At 46.1% G+C, this 18701-nt stretch overlaps 2 protein-coding genes across 2 annotated transcripts; one reads left to right on the top strand and one right to left on the bottom strand.

The window, feature by feature from the left end:
- The first annotated feature begins 7682 nt into the window (after positions 1–7682).
- LOC103707665 (ABC transporter B family member 9-like) lies at positions 7683–14481 on the top strand. The gene is made up of 12 exons (XM_039127654.1): positions 7683–8142; positions 8645–8699; positions 9078–9253; positions 9761–9982; positions 10074–10312; positions 10406–10931; positions 11009–11282; positions 11424–12060; positions 12138–12366; positions 12445–12711; positions 12803–13066; positions 13671–14481. Exons 1-12 carry the CDS (start codon positions 7897–7899, stop codon positions 14313–14315), a joined length of 3780 nt encoding a protein of 1259 aa, XP_038983582.1. The 5' UTR covers positions 7683–7896; the 3' UTR covers positions 14316–14481.
- A 2496-nt stretch (positions 14482–16977) lies between these two features.
- On the bottom strand, positions 16978–18489 carry LOC120111205 (cytochrome P450 94A1-like). Its single transcript, XM_039127765.1, has one exon. The coding sequence runs from the start codon at positions 18487–18489 to the stop codon at positions 16978–16980; it is 1512 nt and encodes a 503-aa protein (XP_038983693.1).
- Between the last annotated feature and the right edge of the window lie 212 nt (positions 18490–18701).

Genomic DNA, 18701 nt, shown 5'->3' with positions numbered 1-18701 from the left:
AAGTAGTCGATGGAGACGACCAGGAACTTCCTTTGTCCGGAGGCTTGGGGAAAGGGCCCCAGGATGTCGATCCCCCATTGGGCAAACGGCCAGGGGGCGATGATAGAAGTCAGCAGGGCCGAAGGTCGGCGCTGGATATTGGCGTTTCGCTGGCACCGATCGCATTTCCGGACGAAATCCGTCGCATCCTTCTGGAGTGTGGGCCAGTAATATCCTTGCCGCAGGATCTTGTGGGCCAGTGCCCGACTCCCCATGTGATTTCCGCAGATCCCTTCATGGACCTCTCGGAGGGCATAGTCCGCCTCGGAGGGGCGGAGGCATCTGAGAAGGGGAGAAGTGAATGATCGACGATAAAGTCTATTCTCGTACAGGACATACCGGGGGGCTTGGCGCTTGATTCGGCGAGCCTCCGTCTCGTCATGAGGTACGGTCCCGTCTTGGAGGTAGCGGACGAGCCCATCGATCCAGCTTGGCTCGGAGTCGATGCACATGGTGGGCTCGGGTTCCTCCGTGCTGGGGATCTGGAGATACTCGAGCGTTGTTCCCTTGGAAAGCTCGCTCATGCGGGAGGTTGCCAATTTGGACAGCTGGTCTGCCCTGAAGTTTTCCGCCCTGGGAATGTACTGAATATTGAAAGAATTCAGGGCAGACGTAAGTTCCCGCACCTTTTGGAGATACTTTTGCATGGATGGCTCTTTAGCTTCAAAGTCTCCTTGGATCTGGTTTACTACCAGCTGGGAGTCGCTGAAGGCCGTCAGGTCTTCCACTTTCAGTTCTTTCGCTAGCTTGAGCCCGGCGATGAGGGCCTCATACTCGGCCTCGTTGTTCGAAGCCGGGAACTCGAGGCGCAAGGCTTGCTCGGCCACCACTCCGTCTGGACTGGTGAGGATGAGTCCGGCTCCACTACCCCCCGAGGTTGAAGACCCGTCTGAGTGCAGGACCCATGGCTGCCTCGGGGCTTCCTCCGCGGATACGGGTGGCAACTCGGGGTCGTCCGGCAGGGTACACTCCACGATGAAGTCGGCGAGTATTTGGGCCTTGATAGCCGGCCTGGGTCGATACTCGAGGTCAAATTTCCCGAGCTCAACCGCCCATTTGGCGATCCTCCCCGCACGTTCCGACCTTTGCAATATTTGCTTCATAGGCTGGTCGGTCAATATAGCTATTGTGTGGGCTTGGAAGTAAGGCCTGAGTCTCCGAGCCGAGATGATGAGAGCGAAGATGGTCTTCTCAAGTTTAGAATATCGGGTCTCAGCATCCCTGAGAACCCGGCTGGTGTAATAGACCGGCTTTTGGAGCTTGTCCTCTTCCCGGACGAGGACTGAGCTCACTGCGGCCGGGGAGACGGCCAGGTATAGATAAAGAACCTCGCCCTTCTGGGGCTTGGTGAGCAGCGGGGGAGAGGCCAGAAGGCTCCGGAGCTCTTCAAAGGCTCGCTGGCATTCTTCTGACCACCGGAAGTCTTTCGGCCGTTTGAGGCTTTTGAAGAAAGGGAGGCAGCGCTCGGCTGACCGAGAGACGAACTTTCCCAAGGCGGCAACTCGCCCTGCGAGCCGCTGCACCTCCTTAACTGTCTTCGGAGGCGACATCTCTTGCAGTGCCCGGATTTTCTCCGGGTTGGCTTCAATTCCGCGCTGGGTCACTATGAAACCTAGGAACTTGCCCGAGGTGACCCCGAACGCACATTTCGCCGGGTTGAGCTTCATTTTGTATCTTCTGAGCTTGGCGAATGTCTCGTCGAGATTGGCTATGTGGTGTTCTGCCGCTCGGCTTTTCACCAGCATGTCGTCCACGTAGACTTCCATATTTCGGCCGATCTGGTCTTTGAAAATTTGGCTGACCAGTCTCTGATAGGTGGCCCCAGCATTTTTCAGGCCAAAGAGCATCACCTTGTAGCAGTAGGTGCCCTTGTCGGTGATGAAGGCCGTCTTTTCCTCGTCTTCTGGCGCCATTCGGATTTGATTGTACCCTGAAAAGGCGTCCATAAAAGTTAGCAGTTGGTGCCCTGAAGTAGAGTCGACGAGCTGGTCGATGCTTGGAAGGAGAAAGCTGTCTTTCGGGCAGGCCTTGTTCAGGTCGGTGTAGTCCACGCACATACGCCATTTTTCGTTGGTCTTCTTTACGAGGACTACGTTGGCGAGCCAGTCCGGGTAGGAGACCTCCCGGATGAAGCCGGCTTCGAGGAGTTTGTCCACCTCCTCGGCCGCAGCACGTTGCCGTTCCGGGGCGGGGCCCCTTTTCTTCTGCTTTACAGGCCTGCTGGTTGGCCTCACCTGGAGTCGGTGAACCATGACCTCAGGGTCAATTCCCGCACGTCCGCAGGCGACCAGGCGAAGACGTCAGCATTGTCCCGCAGGAAGCTGACGAGGCGATCCCTCTCGCGGGCGCCGAGGCCGGAGCCGACCTGCACGGTTAGCTCGGAAAAATTTTCTTTTAGTGGAACTTGAACAAGAAGCTCACCGGGCTCTACTTGCTTCTTCCAGAGGGTGTCCCTCGCATCGAGGGTTTCTATGGGCAATGAAGGGCCCGTTGGCTGAATTGTCGCCTCGGTCGAGGAGGGGTCCTCTGCTGAGGTCGCCCCTGCTGACGGGGCGGGCTCCTCAGTCTGGGGAGATTCTTCTCATGGCGAGGGGATCGGCTCCTCTGTTGGCCGCGCTCCTCGCGGCGCTTCTTCTGCTTCTTAGAGGCGGGCTCGATTGCTCCTCGCCTAGAGGCAACTGCCTCCTCGGCCTTGGCATACTTTCGGGCCCGGGCCAACATTTTGGTGAAGTCGGCCGGGAAGCTCTTCTCGATGGAGAAGAGGAATCGGTAGGAGCGAACCCCAGTCTTCAGAGCCGACATGGCTATCGACTGGTCTAGCTCGCGAACCTCCCATGTGGCGGCGGTGAAGCGGTCTAGGTATTCCTTGAGGGACTCCCCCTCTTTCTGTTTGATGTCGAGGAGGGAGTCTGACATCCGTCGCTGGCGCCGGCTGGCAGCAAAGTTGGTGGCGAACTGCCTGCCGAGTTGCTCAAAAGAGGACACCGTGTTCGGCTTCAGTCCAGAAAACCAAAGCCGAGCGGTCCCTCGGAGGGTTGCTGAGAAGGCCTTGCAAAGTATGGCCTCCGAGGACCCTTGTAGGGCCATGAGGGCCCGATAGCTCTCCAAGTGGTCGAGAGGGTCGGTGATTCCGCTGTAGGGCTCCACCTGAGGCATTTTGAACCTTGCGGGAACCGGCTCATCCTCGATCCGGCAGGAGAAGGGGGACTTGGTAGTGAACTCAAAGTCTCCCTCCTGCCTCGCCTTCTTACTGTGGAGCGCTGCAATTTGGCGCTCCAAGTGCTCAACCTTTCTGTCGAGCTCCCCCACCCGCGGGATTGTCGCCGCGGTTTGCGCCGGCTCACGGCGGTCCGGGGCTGACTCAGCCTCAGAAGGCTGGAGTCTTCTGTTGAGATCCTCCCCCGGTAGCTCTCTCTGGGGGGAAGTCCGTTCTTCGTTATTGGCTCTGGAGGAGCCATGTAGATTCTGGCCGGGAGGACCGGGCCGTTGGGAAGAAATTCCGGCGGGACCTGAGCCCGCGGGGGAAGCGTTGGTAAAGCTTCCTCGCGTCGCAGGCCCTGAACGGCGGCGGCCAGGGCCTGGACTTGCTGTACTAAGGCGTTGAACTGTTCCGACTGGACCTGAGGAACTGGGTCAGCCGGAGTTGGAGAATTCTGGACAGAGCGTCCAGGACTTTGCGGGGGACGCCGGGAGACGTTGGAGGCTCCCTTACTTCTCAACTTCATGACTGCTACTCGGGCCCTTCCTCTAGCGCCAACTGTTGCTGGAAATTGGACCCGGGGACAATCTTCGGTCGAGGGAGAGGGAGCTGCGGGTCACCACGGCGGGGCGGCGACCAGTCGGCGGGCGGCGTCCTTCGTCTGGGGTGGCCGGAGAGAGGGAGCTGGGGGTCCTCACGGTGGGGCAGCGATCCGTCAGCGGGCGGCGTCCTCCGTCTGGGTGCCTGCAGACAAACCGGTGGCCGGGTTTTCCGGCGCCGGCCCTCCGACGCTCAAGTCAGGGAGGGGGCAGATAGTGTAAGGAGGAGATGAACAGAGCTTGTAAGGCGCGGAATTTTCCAACCCCCTCCTGAGAAGCCAAGGCTCCCTTTTATAGGTGGGGGTCGGTTTACCTGTGATGTAACAGGGCGAGGCCATAGTACGGCTCGGCATGTGGCTCAGGTCGGCGCACGGTCAGGCGAATCATTGTACTGATGTCGGCGGTGAGGGCGTCGTACGACCCGAACCAGTACGCTACCAGGCGAATCATTGCATTGGTGTCGGAGGTATGGCCGAGATCAGAGACTTATCATGGTTGACCAGACTCTGCTGGGCTAACTTGCCGTGGAGAGCCGAGGATCCGTAGATGTCAGGAGCCATGCGCATTAATGGTGGAGTAAGCCGAAGATCCACATTAATTGTAGAGTAAGCCGGAGATCCGCATTAATGGTGGAGTAAGCCGGACATCCGCATTAATTGTGGAGTAAGCCGGAGATCCGCATTAATTGTAGAGTGAACCGGAGGGTTACAGCGGCCATGCGCAATAAATGCTGAAGCAGTGGCAGGGTATGGTCCTCAGTTGGACCTCGGAGGAGTACGGCCGTAGTAGGTGGCCGACAAGGGTAGACCTTGAGCGTCAGGATTTTCCTAGGTCGGATGTCTTGAGGTCGGACGTTCCGAGGTCGGACGTTCCGAGGTCGGACGCCGACTTCGGGTGTTCAGGGTCGGCGATTGTGCGGCTTCTTGGGGGCATTTGTGTCACTTGGGGGGAAAAATCTTATTCCCCCAACAGTTCTAATAATCAGGCCAGATTTTAGCGGCAACAGAACTAGAGACTTTCTATGTGCTAGATTTGGAGAGGTTATTTTCTCATTTTCGGTGTTAGATTAGAAGGGGTTGTTCTCTCACTTATGATTACAATGCTAAGTAACAAAAATGTAGATTTCACATTTTATGACCTTATTGATCTTGCCGTGAGTCTCAATGATGCATCTTTGCCCTTTTTGGCAGTTACAATTGCAATCTCCACATCGCTTACAATTAAACAAACAATATAACCTTTTACTTCTTGTAATTAGAGATGTATGCATCTCTCATTACCACCGATCAATCAGCTACAATCAACTTATAATGAGATCTATGGTGGGTTTTAATTCCAAATAAAATGTTAGATTGAGGAAAGAATCAAGGATGGTGGATATTATGCATGTTTGTTTAGTAAATCAGATAAATTAAAATATTTGAGTATAGATATATCTGCGGAAATCAAAAAAATAAAATATTTAACAATTGAACTAGATATTTGTCGGAGATTTTGTAATATAGATTCAGTGCAGTTAGCCATATAATACATCATCCAATCAGCTATATTTTTAATTTTTTAATATATGAAATCTCAATAAAAAAGGATCATAGATATTATCCTAAAAGAGGAATGAAGTCTAACCTAGCAGAATGTAATATCCAAAAGTTATTTAATAAGTATTTAAGATCTATTTACTGTATAGTCAATATGGGGCTAAACAAACGCCAACACAGATCCTCACATATTCTTTTCATTTAAGTCTTAGTATCTTCATCAGGCTAAAGGTTCAAATGCATTCAAATCAAATCATAAATACTATAAATCTATTCTAGATCAATGTTGTAGTGTCCCTTAGTACATATTGACTGTAGGTTGGATCTGTTTTGATACTATTTGCAATAATTTAGAATCTTACCTAAAAAAAAAGTTAGTTAGAAAATATTATTTAGATTCATTGGGACACGGTAATCTTTCCCATCTAATTTTGTGCCGAGGACACCCTCATCATGAGTTTCAAAACAGAGTTTTGAAACTGTGAAAAAAAGAAGTTTTAGCACAAAACCAAAGAGCTCAAGTCATCAAAGCCTCCAGTACTGTTGTCATCTGCTTCATTTGTTGTTAATGTTGACACAGAAGAGGAGCTCTAGTCCCAGTGTCGCTGAGCCCTAGTCCCAACTAGGTTAGTGAACTTTTCAAAAAAAAACATTTGCGAACCTGATAGATGCTCATTACATGAAATTAACTTGAGAGTGATCAGGTAGGATTCTTCAGACTCAGAAAAAATAGATTGTATGAAATTTTCAGTGTTCTTCTGGGACAACTCCATTTGCCTTCTGAAGACTCCATCTTTGGGATCGAGAAGCTATTTAAACAGATTTTTTTTGCTGAGTGGAATACTGGGCATGCAGGATAATTCAGTGACAGTTCTTCCTCATCAGTAGAACAGAGAGGAAGCGAATACTAATACGGTTGAAAGTAGCGGTGTCGGTGAGAAACGCTCGATTGGTCTTGAGAGAATTGAAAACAAGCACTTCAATTGGTGCAGCCTTTTTATTAAACTTCTCCCCAAAATCCATTGCCATAATCCTAGCTAGTATGCCCAAAATATCCCGATATCCAGATTTCTGATGGAGGATCCTAGGACTTAAATTGGCCATCAGCTGCCAATCCTCGGTATACATCAGAATGCCAAGCAGGGCCGGTGGCACACAAAAGTTTTCCATGACTAAAATAGACAGACGAAAATAAGCTTTAAACGAAGAGGACTAATGGTCTGATCTTCAAGACATAATGGTATGACTTCCTCTTGTGAATGAAATGCTAAAAGCCACTGATGTGATCATAACTTCCAATTCGCAGCATGGGCACTACATCAAACTGATCAAAAAGAAGATACAGCATAACTTCCAATTCACAGCGTGCTACAGCATGGACCGGCCCCTGCTTCCATTGCACCCTGCTGAAGGAGAAGAACAACGAGAAGATGATGGCCGAGAAGTGTTGGTGTTTAACTTATAATCCTTGGAGGTGGGAAGGGGTACAGCAGCTTAGTTTTCTGAGATCAACAAAACAGAGCTCTTTATGTTCAAAAGAGGATGGTATAGCAGGAAAGTGTTGGCCTGAATTTTTTTGTGAAATTGTTTGGAACTTTCAGACAATGAATACTCCTGCTTATAGGTCTGGATGAGATCCTTTTCTTCACTGCTTCTTCTTACAAGGATCAACATTTTCTGTCCTAATTTGGTTTGGAGCCATTTAGCTTCTTTTTCTAACATATGTTCTTTTCTTTTCTCGACAATGTAACTCATCTTTGTCTCACATCTCTGTTGTAAATATGATTATCTTCAATAAAAGTCAGAGCTCCTTTTTACCTCCCTTTACATAAAAAAAAACTTATAAAATAATTTAAATTTCAAAAAAATAAAACCAATTATTTCAAATATTTTTCTTTTTTCTTTTTAGTCCCTCAACAAATACGTGGAAGCAAGTTTTCATGTTTTTTAAATTGAATTTCTTTAGCAAGAAGCTCAAATAGAGCTTCATGGGAGAGGGCTGGCTCGGTCATGTCGATCACCACTGGAAGGAGCCTATTTCGCAGCAGCTGAAATAGACTTAAATCTATCTAATAATTTCTTCTTCACTTTCTCTAATGAGGGGCTCAGATGACTAATAAATGTTATGTAATATAATACACGATGGACAATGAAGGAAGAGAATACCGACAACAAAGAAATTTCCTTGTTTGACGTTAGTTCCTTCACTGTCCGTTTGTTTGGAGTCACATTGGGCCGCCCAAATTTTCAAGTACATCAGGATGATGACGGACGCCAAGCACTGGTGAAAACTGGGAACATCCCACTTAGAAGTCCATCAAAAAGGGCACTGCTTTGACATGCCGCTTCTATGGAACTTAATGCATAGCGATTCCTACCAGTTATAGCGTGTTTCTTGGTTTCCAAGTTCAATCCAGAAGCTCGGTGGGATGACAGCATGTAGGTAGGCTTGTGTTCCAGCAGAGAAAATAGAGAGAGTAAACAGGGAAAAAAAGACTTGACAGACGCAATAGGAGAAGATATGAAGAAACAAGAGGAAATTCTGAGGGAGGGAGATGGTGGTCGGACGAAGAAGGGGGACGAAACAGTGCCATTCTGTAAGATGTTTTCATTTGCGGACACTTGCGATGTGGCTTTGATGGCCGTCGGTACTGTCGCAGCGGTCGCTAACGGGATCTCGATGTCGCTCGTGTCCTACGTCTTTGGTCAGCTCGTTAATGCCTTCGGCTTCAGTAGTAAGGCCTCTATAGTGCATGAGGTCTCCAAGGTTGGTGCCTCCCTCACAGCCCATCACCATTAACATTTCTAAGTCTAAGATGTGTTTCTCTGTCGCACAAAAAAGTTCCCCGGGCCACACCAGTGACATCATTGCCTGAGGAACTTTGTTTTGGGTGAACAAGCTGTGCCTCGCACCAATCTTTCAGTCTCCTCATTCTGTTTTCCATGTAGCGTGAGATCCCATCGCCTGTTTAATCAGGCTAACGGGGATTACTGACTGTTCTGTTTCTTTAAGTACCCATCAAGAGCTTAAATTTTTAATTAAGTTTTTTTGTCGAGGGAAATTTCTTTATTAAATTTTGTAGTACAGAGCCGCATCTCAAAAAAAAAAAAAAAAGGTAAAGAATCGATGATATATTTCCTGTACTGTTTTGCATGTAGGGAATCTGAACGCACTGGGCTGATTTGTCTTCCTTACTTATAATTAGTCATGCTGTGTGCTATTGATGGAAGACTTCACTAATCTGAGTTTGGTTGCAATTTTGTTTCAGGTGGTTGTCAAATTTTTATATTTAGCTGCAGGATCAGGTGTTGCTTCTGTTCTACGTAAGTAATCGAAGTACTCTGTTCGAAAAAAAAATTCAAGCATCGTTATACTTCATGTGTCTCTCAGGCTCATTCATTTAGATCAAACAATCTGTAGTATATCATGATAGCACCTATAGGTTAGTCTTTTGCAAATATCAAATTAAAAGCATCTTCGGATAGTTCAGGAACGGGTCTCATTGAGGATGCCAGACTCTGAAATCGAAGTAATCTGTCAGCACAGTTTTTTTGCCAAGTGATATATGTGGTATTTTCATTGCACTGATATACTGAACTGGTAAATGAAATAGTTGGCCAAAGCCTTGTTTTTGTGCATCTTTTATGAATGAAGGCTTGTTTTTGTGTAACAATCTAAACATTGTAACTTCTCGATGCCAGAGGTCTCATGCTGGATGGTGACTGGAGAGAGACAAGCAACTCGAATTCGTGGCTTATACCTCAAAGCTTTACTGAGACAGGACATTGCATTCTTTGATAATGAAACTACAACTGGGGAAGCAATTGAGAGGATAACTGGGGACACTGCACTTATTCAGGATGCCATTGGTCCAAAAGTGAGACACATATCATTGATGCAGGGAGAGTTTCCATTCAAAAAAATATACACAGAGAGTTCCCTAGACCCTAATTACATCCAAACATATTTCAATTTTATCTCATCTGAAATATTGTTCTGCTAATATCTGCATAACTTTTTTTGATAATGTAATTTCTTCATAACATTAAAGAAGATTCATTTTTATTTTTAACATGAGGGTTAAGTGCCATGGCATCTCAATATATATATCATATCCACATCTTCTTTGACATATAGTTTTTTGGACATGCTTTAAATCGTTCCATCAAGAAGGAAAAGGATGGAAGGAAGAAAAATAAGCTATAAACCAGAAGTTTTATGTTGTTCTAAAAAATAACCATGTAAAAATTTTAACAGCATGCAATTCTTGATCTCCCCTGGTCCATGCAAAAGCTCCCCCATGATTTCCTGTCTTATCATATGAAAGTTGAACCCGTTGTAATTTCAAAAGCATCTAATAATTATTTTTTGTTGTTATTCCTAGGCTGCAACTTTTGTGCAACTCGTTTCAACCTTCTTTGGTGGCTTTATTATAGCATTTACAAGAGGCTGGCTTTTGTCTCTGGTCATGTTGTCTAGTTTTCCTCCCATTGTTATTGCTTTTGGAACCATGTATGTGTTACTGTCCAAATTGTCGAGCCGTGGACGGAAGGCATACGCTGAAGCTGGAGCTGTGGTCGAACAAACACTTGGATCCATCAGAACAGTACGTATGAATTTGTGTTGCATCCTCTATTATATATCAAGTGCTTCATGATTTCTTAGTTTTATTCCTGTTTGTATGCATTTTTTTCTAGGTTGTATCCTTTACAAGTGAGAAGCGAGCCATTGACAAGTACAACAAGTTCATAAAAGTTGCATACAGGGCTACTGTTCACGAAGGGGCCGTCACTGGCTTAGGAACTGGCTTCATGTTATTCATTTTGTTCTGCAGTTATGGCTTAGCTGTATGGTACGGTTCCAAGTTGATAATTGAGAAAAGCTACAATGGTGGAGTTGTCATGAATGTCATAGAAGCCATTGTGATCGGTGGAATGTAAGTCAGAGTTCATTAATCACTTTTTGCTCTTATCGTTCGAAAACTTTATTTCAAACCCTGATTCTTGTGGCTGAAATTTTGTTGAACCAGGTCCCTTGGCCAGACATCCCCCTGTTTGAATAAATTTGCAGCAGGGCAGGCAGCAGCATATAAAATGTTCGAGACTATCAATCGAAAACCAGGCATTGATGCCTATGACACAAACGGCATCGAGTTGGAAGATATGAAGGGCGACATCGAACTTAAAGATATTTATTTCAGCTACCCAGCAAGGCCCGATCAGTTGATATTTGATGGCTTCTCGTTGCGTATACCAAGTGGCAGAACCATGGCTCTAGTTGGAGAGAGTGGCAGTGGGAAATCTACTGTGATTAGTTTGGTGGAGAGATTTTATGATCCACAGGCTGGTGAGGTGCTGATAGATGGCGTCGACCTGAAGAGCTTAAGGCTTGGGTGGATGAGGCAGAAGGTGGGACTAGTTAGCCAAGAGCCCGTCTTGTTTGATGCCACCATCAAGGAGAACATTGCGTATGGGAAGGAAGGAGCAACACTGGAAGATATTAAGAGAGCTCTTGAGCTTGCAAATGCTGCCAAGTTCGTTGACATGATGCCGGAAGTAAATACATCACTTTCTTCTAGCTATTTGATTTTCTCCTACGACTCTATTTCTCAGTTACATGGTTGCAATGGCAGGGCCTTGATACGTTGGTTGGCGAGCATGGAGCGCAACTCTCTGGCGGACAAAAGCAGAGGATTGCAATTGCGAGGGCAATTCTGAAGAACCCCAAGATCCTACTTTTGGACGAAGCCACGAGCGCGTTGGATGCTGAATCCGAGAGGATGGTTCAAGATGCATTGGTCAGAATCATGTCAGGAAGGACCACCATCGTGGTTGCTCATCGTTTGAGCACTGTGAGGAATTCTGATGCGATCTCAGTCCTGCATCACGGAAAACTTGTAGAACAAGGTGATAGGTTCGTCGTAATATTTCTTCTCGCTGTCTCATGCTATCATAATCAGTAGAGAAGATAAAAAGAACGTACCAAAGACATTCATGAAACTCTAGTACTAACTACCAAATCTATGTGGTCTGAATTATGCTGAGCAGGTTCGCATGCTGAGTTGATCAAAGACGTTGACGGGACGTACTCGCAACTTGTACGCCTGCAGGAGGTTAACAAACAAGATGAAGAACCTCCGGTGGAGTCGAGAAAATCATGTTCGAGTTGTGACATTGCAAGGTCATTGAGCAGATCGGCGAGTTCCAGGTTTTCCCATCAGAGATCAACTAGCCGAGGTTCCTCCCATGGAGGAGGCATCGTGCCTTATTCCTCAACATCTTTAGAAGATGAACACAAGGAATTAGAAGAGCAGGATGATGATGGCGAAGTGAGCAAAGGGGTACCTGTCAGGCGACTGGCCTCTCTGAACAAACCGGAGCTGCCAATTCTTCTGCTAGGATCCACCGCTGCCGCGTTACATGGAGTGATATTTCCAGTGTTTGGATTCCTCATTTCGCGTTCCATCAAGACATTCTTCGAACCGCCACACGAACAGCGAAAAGATGCCAGGTTTTGGACACTGATGTATGCGCTTCTGGGGGTATTCTCTCTCATTATGGCACCAGCACAGCACTACTTCTTTGCGGTGGCAGGTGGAAATCTGATCAAACGTATACGGTCCTTGTTATTTGAGAGAGTGGTGCACCAAGAGATCAGCTGGTTTGACGAGCCTTCAAATTCCAGGTAGATTGGATTTCGCCTATACAACAACATCACAAGCCTGGTAATCCCTCCTAACATGCATTCTTGTATCTTCCCAGCGGGGCAATTGGTGCAAGGCTATCAACAGATGCTTCGACCGTACGAGCGCTTGTAGGAGATTCCTTGGCAGTGATGGTTCAGAACTTATCTTCTGCTGTCATGGGGTTTGTCATAGCCATGGTTGCAAACTGGAGACTTGCACTCATAGTCTCTATATTGGGACCTCTGGTGGGTTTGCAGGGGTATGTTCAGACGAAGTTACTTGAGCCATCCAGTGCAGATGTCAAGGTACGTAACAATGCCTGTGAACTCTCTTTTTCTTATATGGATATGTTCTCATGAAGAATGCAATTAAAATTTTTGCAGGTTATGTATGAAGATGCCAGTCGGGTAGCAAGCGATGCAGTCAGGAGCATTCGAACTGTTGCATCGTTTTGTGCAGAGCAGAGGATTTTGGATACTTACGAAAAGAAATGCAGAGTGCCCATGAAACATGGAGTCCGACGAGGAGCCATAAGTGGCTTCGGTTTTGGCTTCTCAAATTTGGTGCTCTATTGCACCTATGCACTATGTTTTTATGTGGGCGCCATTTTTATTCATGATGGTCATGCAAGTTTTACTCAAGTATTTATGGTCAGTGCCATGGAATTTTGTTCTTGTCATTGTTGTTGCTGATTCCATTTGTACCAAAATTTGGCTTCATATTCTTCTTTATAATTGGCAGGTCTACTTCGCTTTGACCATCGCAGCTATCGGAATTTCACAGACAAGTGCATTCGGTCCAGATTCCGCCAAAGCAAAGGAATCAACTGCTTCAATTTTTGCAATTCTTGCTCGGACGTCCAAGATTGACTCGAGCACTGATGACGGCAGAGTGTTATCGAATGTGAGGGGAGACATTGAATTCCAGCATGTTTGCTTCAAATATCCTACCCGTCCCGATGTGCAAATCTTCAGTGACCTCTGCTTGAGGATCCCCTCGAGAAAGGTACATCATCAAAATTTCGTATCAACTAAATCATCATGATCCATCAATATAAGAGTGAGTTTTGAACCGAAAATATTCCCAAGTTCTCTCACAAATTTAAGCATTAAGCTGCCGCTGCTACTTCCCCTTGTTTCTTTGTTATTCTTGTCACAACACAGAATATTACCTAAAAAAACTAGTTGAAAGGTGTTATGTTGATTTTTTGGTTATGTATAAGTAATCCAAGATCTACTGATATTGGACTAAACAACACATCCCCATATAGATCCTCACATACTCTCTTCCTTTAACCTTTGATGTTCTAGCTCCCCAGGCTAAAGGTCCAAATCCATTCAAATCTAATTTTAAGCCCATGATCAACTCCAATGAGCTCGTACTATAGTGTTCTTTAGTCCACGTAAGCAATTGGTTGGGTTTGCTCAGATACTATTTACTACAACTCAAGACCTAAATGAAGATATTATTTGGGTTTGTTTGCCCTATATAAGTATCCAAATTTTACCGATTACATAGCTGATGTGGGACTAGATATACGCCCGCACGGTCCTCACAATAGTTCCTAGACACCTTTCCTAATGCTCACAATTTAAAGTTTATTGCACAGATTGTCGCACTCGTTGGAGAGAGTGGAAGTGGAAAATCGACGGCCATTGCTCTGTTGGAGAGATTCTATGACCCTGATTCCGGCAAAATCTTGTTAGATGGAGTAGAAATCCAGAAGTTCAAAGTAAGTTGGCTGAGACAGCAGATAGGCTTAGTAAGCCAAGAGCCAGTGCTATTCAACGACACAATCCATGCCAACATAGCTTATGGAAAGCAAGGGGAGGTATCAGAAGAAGAGATCATTGCAGCTGCTAAAACAGCAAATGCCCATTGGTTCATATCGGCATTGCCCCAAGGATATGACACCAACGCCGGGGAGAGAGGGATGCAGCTGTCCGGTGGGCAAAAGCAGCGCATAGCAATTGCAAGAGCGGTTATCAAGAATCCTAAAATTCTGCTGCTTGACGAAGCAACCAGCGCTTTAGACATGGAATCTGAGCATGTGGTACAGGAAGCATTGGATAGGGTGAAGGTTGGAAGGTCGACGATGGTTGTGGCTCATCGTTTATCCACAATTAAAGGAGCTGATATAATTGCTGTGGTAAAGAACGGTGTGATAGTCGAGCAAGGACGGCATGAAGCCCTCATGGAGTTGGCAGACGGAGTTTATGCTTCTCTTGTTGCAGTGGGTACATGTTCTAGGTGATTGAAGAAAATTGTGATAAATTGAAAACAAAACTACAGATGGAGGGACAAACATATTCCATCTCTCTAATTGGACCATAGATATGAACCCTTACTCCTACTCATTTTCCCATGATATATTATGTAATTAAGGATGGTGGAGCGCAAACATTAATTCTATGATATTCTTCTAAAATTTTGTGAGTGTTGGATTAGAATAAGGAGGGTGATTGCTGAATGTTGCAGCTGAATGTTGTAGGAATACTTTTTCTTTTTTATTTTTTTTCCCCTGCACCAATGGAATACCATTATTGCACTAAACATGATTCACCATATCAATGGTGTACCAAGTAAACATACAACAGATATTGTCAAAACTCTTACTATTTCGTTTGTACACTACAACAGAAGAAGGCTATAGCGACATTTACATGCCGACGCTAGGTAGAAGCGTCAGTAATTTTGGCTCTATGCCAAAATTTGCCGACGCTTCTTAGTAGCGTAGGCCAATATGAAACTACGACGATGCTTTTATTAGCGTCATCGGAGGCCAAATGTAACAGGAGGAAAGGGATTAGACGACACTTAAAAGCATTGTTGAAGTCCAAACTGAGCCAGACCAAGGACGACGCTTATAAGCGTTGTAAGGCAGCCCCTAAGACGATGCTTATAAGTGTCATCGGAGGCCGGGAGCTAAGACGATGCTTATAAGCATCGTCAGAGGCTACCTCCCCACTAAACCAGTGCCCGATCGTCTTGTAACCCTCATTTTCCAAGCCCTAGCCCCCTTTTCCTCCTCTGTGGTGCCAAGCTACCGACCCGATCGATCTCCTCTCCAGAGCCCTAGCCCGATCGATCTCCTCCTCCCTCCTCTTCGATGCGAGCTCGGCCTCCTCTCCGGCCCTGACCGACCCATTTGTATTGGTTAAAACATTAAGAAAAGTTCTGTAATATGAGCCATCGTCGATGGTTAGAAGCAAACCATCTATTTCAATTTCAGAATGACTTGTTTGATGGTACCATAGATTTGCGATCTACCCCTATTCCACCAACTAGAACTAGAGTTCTTAGAACAAATGCATGACACCAATTATATACCCGGTAAGGTCTCCAAATGTTCAAAGAAGAGGGGAAGGTAGGATGTTGGCAGCTCAATGAATGAAGGATTACTAGTAAAGGTTTTTGAGAATGGTGACAACCTTTTCGAGAGTGATGACAACATATATGGACTGAAAACTGACGATGACACAATGGCAGCATTTACACAGAAACATTTATGAAAAAAAAGCATTTTCTTTGATTTACCTTATTGGGAGTATAATCTTCTTCGACATAATCTTGATGTGATGCATATAGAGAAAAATATTTGTGATAACTTGATTGGAACATTGTTAAATCTTGATAAGAACATCAAAGAACGTATCTTGATTTGAAAGACATGGGTATAAGACAAGAGCTTCATCCAAAAAAGCTTGCTAATGATAATTTTTTTATACTTTCTGCATGTTACACAATGTCTACTCAAGAGAAATATCTATTTCTAACAGTTCTGAAAAGTATGAAGGTTCCAGATGGCCGTATGCATCGAACATTTCATGATGCGTAAATCTTAAAGAGCGAAAAATTTGAAATCTTAAGAGTCACGATGGTCACATTTTGATGCAAGATATCTTTCCGTTGGCTTTAAGATCGTCAACGCTGAAGCAAGTTCTTGCAATTGTTTCTTAGTTGTCATCATTTTTTAAGACATTATATTCTAAAATTCTTGATCCTAGGGAGCTTGATCAATTGGAGACTAATGTTGCACTTACACCATGTTATATGAAAAAAAAATTCTCTTAAGTTTTTTACTATTATGGTTCATCTACTCATTCACTTAGCGGTGGAGCTAAACTTGGTGGACCGGTTCACTACCGTCGGATGTATCCTATTGAGAGGTGATTTTGCTAAACTCTAATTTCCATATTTAAAAATCATATTGATGTCGGCGGAAACCAAAATAATGCCGACGCTTATAAGCGTCGGCGTGAACCCAAGTTTTGCCGACGCGTATTAGCATCGGCGGAAACCGAAGTAGACCGATAAAGGTTCTCATTTTGTAAGCGTCGGCAAAAAATACTTCCAACCTACACCTACCGACGATTTTGCGACGCTTATTAGAGTGTCGACATGTAAATTACCAATGTTTATACGCGTCAAAAAAGGCTCTAAAAAGTGTTGGTAAAGATAACCATTTTTGTAGTGGTAGTTAGGCTGTAATTCCAAAGGTTATGCACGTAAGAGATGCTTTTTGATAGACCGCTGGACCTCAACAAAACCTTAGGTTCCTTCTATATCATTTGTTACGGGTTTTGTAAACCATGCAAGGTCCTCAAGCAATCCACCATTGATCGAAAGCTGTAATATTTTTCTTAAGAAAAGAAACAAATAGAGAGCTGATATTATATATATAGGAGCTGACTAGGGATTTCCCCTCACTACCTTCTCTTCATAGGAGCTGACAAAGGACGCCACAGGGATATCGGAGCATGCCATGAACTTAGCATATTATGACAAGTTTTCACTAAAAGACAAACTAGCTATTCCAAATAGAATAATATTAAAATAGAAAACTAGGAAAACTAAAAGGCATAACTAACGTATAATGCTAGTATGGCTGGGCTCTTCAACAAATGGCAACGACATCAAGCCATTGCAAGGTCACCGCCACCTTTGCACGTTCTTTTCCCCTGCTTCTCCCTCACCGACACCGGAAACCCCCCTTTCATCTTCAAAGTCGAGATAAATTCAACCTCTGTCGTCGCCGCCACCTCGAAACTAAACCTTTCGATCACGCTTGCAGCCAGCGCCTTCATTTGGATGTATGCCGTCTCCTTCCCCAGACACGTCCTCGGCCCGGCATGGAACACCGGGAACTGGAACGGACTCTTTGGCCGAAAAACTCCGTTCTCCAGCCACCGCTCTGGCTTAAACTCCTTGCAGTCCTCCCCCCAAATGCTCTCCATCGCACCCATTGCGTAGCTGTTGTAAATCACCCTCCACCTTTTTTTCACCATTGTCCCGTCCGGCAGCATGTCATCCTCCGAGCAATGCCGCGGACAGAGCGGCACCGGGGGGTAGAGCCTTAGCGTCTCCGACAGCACCGCGTGGAGGTAATCCATCTCTCTCAGCTCATCCATTGTCAGCTTTCCATCATGATTTCCATGCCTCCCCCTGACTGAATCGATCTCATCCAAAATCCTTTCCTCAACCTCGGGCCGGGTCGAGACTAACCAGAAAAACCAGGTCATGGCGGTCGGCGTGGTCTCCCGAGCGGCAAACACGAAGTTGATGATGATGTCACGAAGAAACTCGTCGGAGGAGTTCCCATTAAGCACGGAATGCGAGAGGAAGTCACTGCTGCTCCTTATCTCCTCGGGCTTCCTTCCCTTCCTCTGCTTCACAATCCTCATGGCGAACTCATGCACGTCGCCGATCTCCTCCTTCAGCCGCCGCTCAGATCCAACGCCGAGCAGCCGTTGAAGCTTCCACACAAAGCAAGGCTGGTTGAACCTTTTGTTGACGACACCCAATACCGCCTCGAAGGCGTGGATGAACCTGCGGACGTCCACGTTGCCGTGGCCAAGCCAGGCTGGATCCACGTCGGAGACAATCTGGCAGACGTTGTCGATGGCGAGGCGGTCGAGGAGGTCATGGAGGTCGAGGGACGCGCCCGTGGCCGCGGCCTTTGAGAGGAGGAGGACGAGGCGGTCGGCGACCTCGCTGCCGACCTTGTCCAAGATGATGGTGCGAATGTTCTTGGTACTGAACTCGCGGCTGGCAGCCTTCCGCTGGAGCTTCCAGTGGTCGCCATCGGAGTTGATGATGCCATGGCCTAGCAATTCCGAGAAGATGGCCATGAAGTCGTCGCCTTTGGGGTAGTTGCGGAAGTTGGTCTTGAGGATGTGCTCGATGTTCTTGGGATTGCTGGTGATGACAGTGGAAGGCATGGTGATGGTGTAGGTTGGGCTCGCCAGCACCAGCTCCGTTGTCCACTCCAGAATCCGATCTTTGTTCTTCACCATTTCGAAGAAGCTTATTTTCGTCGGAGGCTCTCTATTAGATTTCTTCTCGCATGAGCAATGCTGAATAAAGTAGTAGAAGAAGAAGAACGTGATGAAGAGCAGAGCAGGGAGGAGACTGAAGTCGTCCACCATTTTCCCTTAGATGGTTGAGTAGAATTAATGTTGGATTCAGTGATAGGAGCATGACTCCCAAGTGATACATATTTATAATTCTCTCTCCACTTCATTGTTGCACTAAAGGTCCAGTCCTCATCGTGACTTACCTTCTGCCTACGTATTCTAGAAAGTGAACCTGTGTATGGAGAACAGTAAAACACTGTAAGGACGCCACTCGATCATCGATC

Source organism: Phoenix dactylifera, chromosome 6 (assembly GCF_009389715.1).
Source record: "Phoenix dactylifera cultivar Barhee BC4 chromosome 6, palm_55x_up_171113_PBpolish2nd_filt_p, whole genome shotgun sequence".
Lineage (NCBI taxonomy): Eukaryota > Viridiplantae > Streptophyta > Magnoliopsida > Arecales > Arecaceae > Phoenix > Phoenix dactylifera.
This window is presented reverse-complemented; position numbering and strand designations above follow the sequence as displayed.

Excerpts from the sequence above, each read along its gene's own strand:
- LOC103707665 (XM_039127654.1), top strand. The coding sequence starts at position 7,897 with ATGAAGAAACAAGAGGAAATTCTGAGGGAGGGAGATGGTGGTCGGACG. Across the intron at positions 10,932-11,008 it reads TCGTTGACATGATGCCGGAA|GGCCTTGATACGTTGGTTGG; the intron begins GTAAATACATCA and ends TTGCAATGGCAG. Across the intron at positions 12,367-12,444 it reads CATCCAGTGCAGATGTCAAG|GTTATGTATGAAGATGCCAG; the intron begins GTACGTAACAAT and ends AAATTTTTGCAG.
- LOC120111205 (XM_039127765.1), bottom strand. The coding sequence starts at position 18,489 with ATGGTGGACGACTTCAGTCTCCTCCCTGCTCTGCTCTTCATCACGTTC.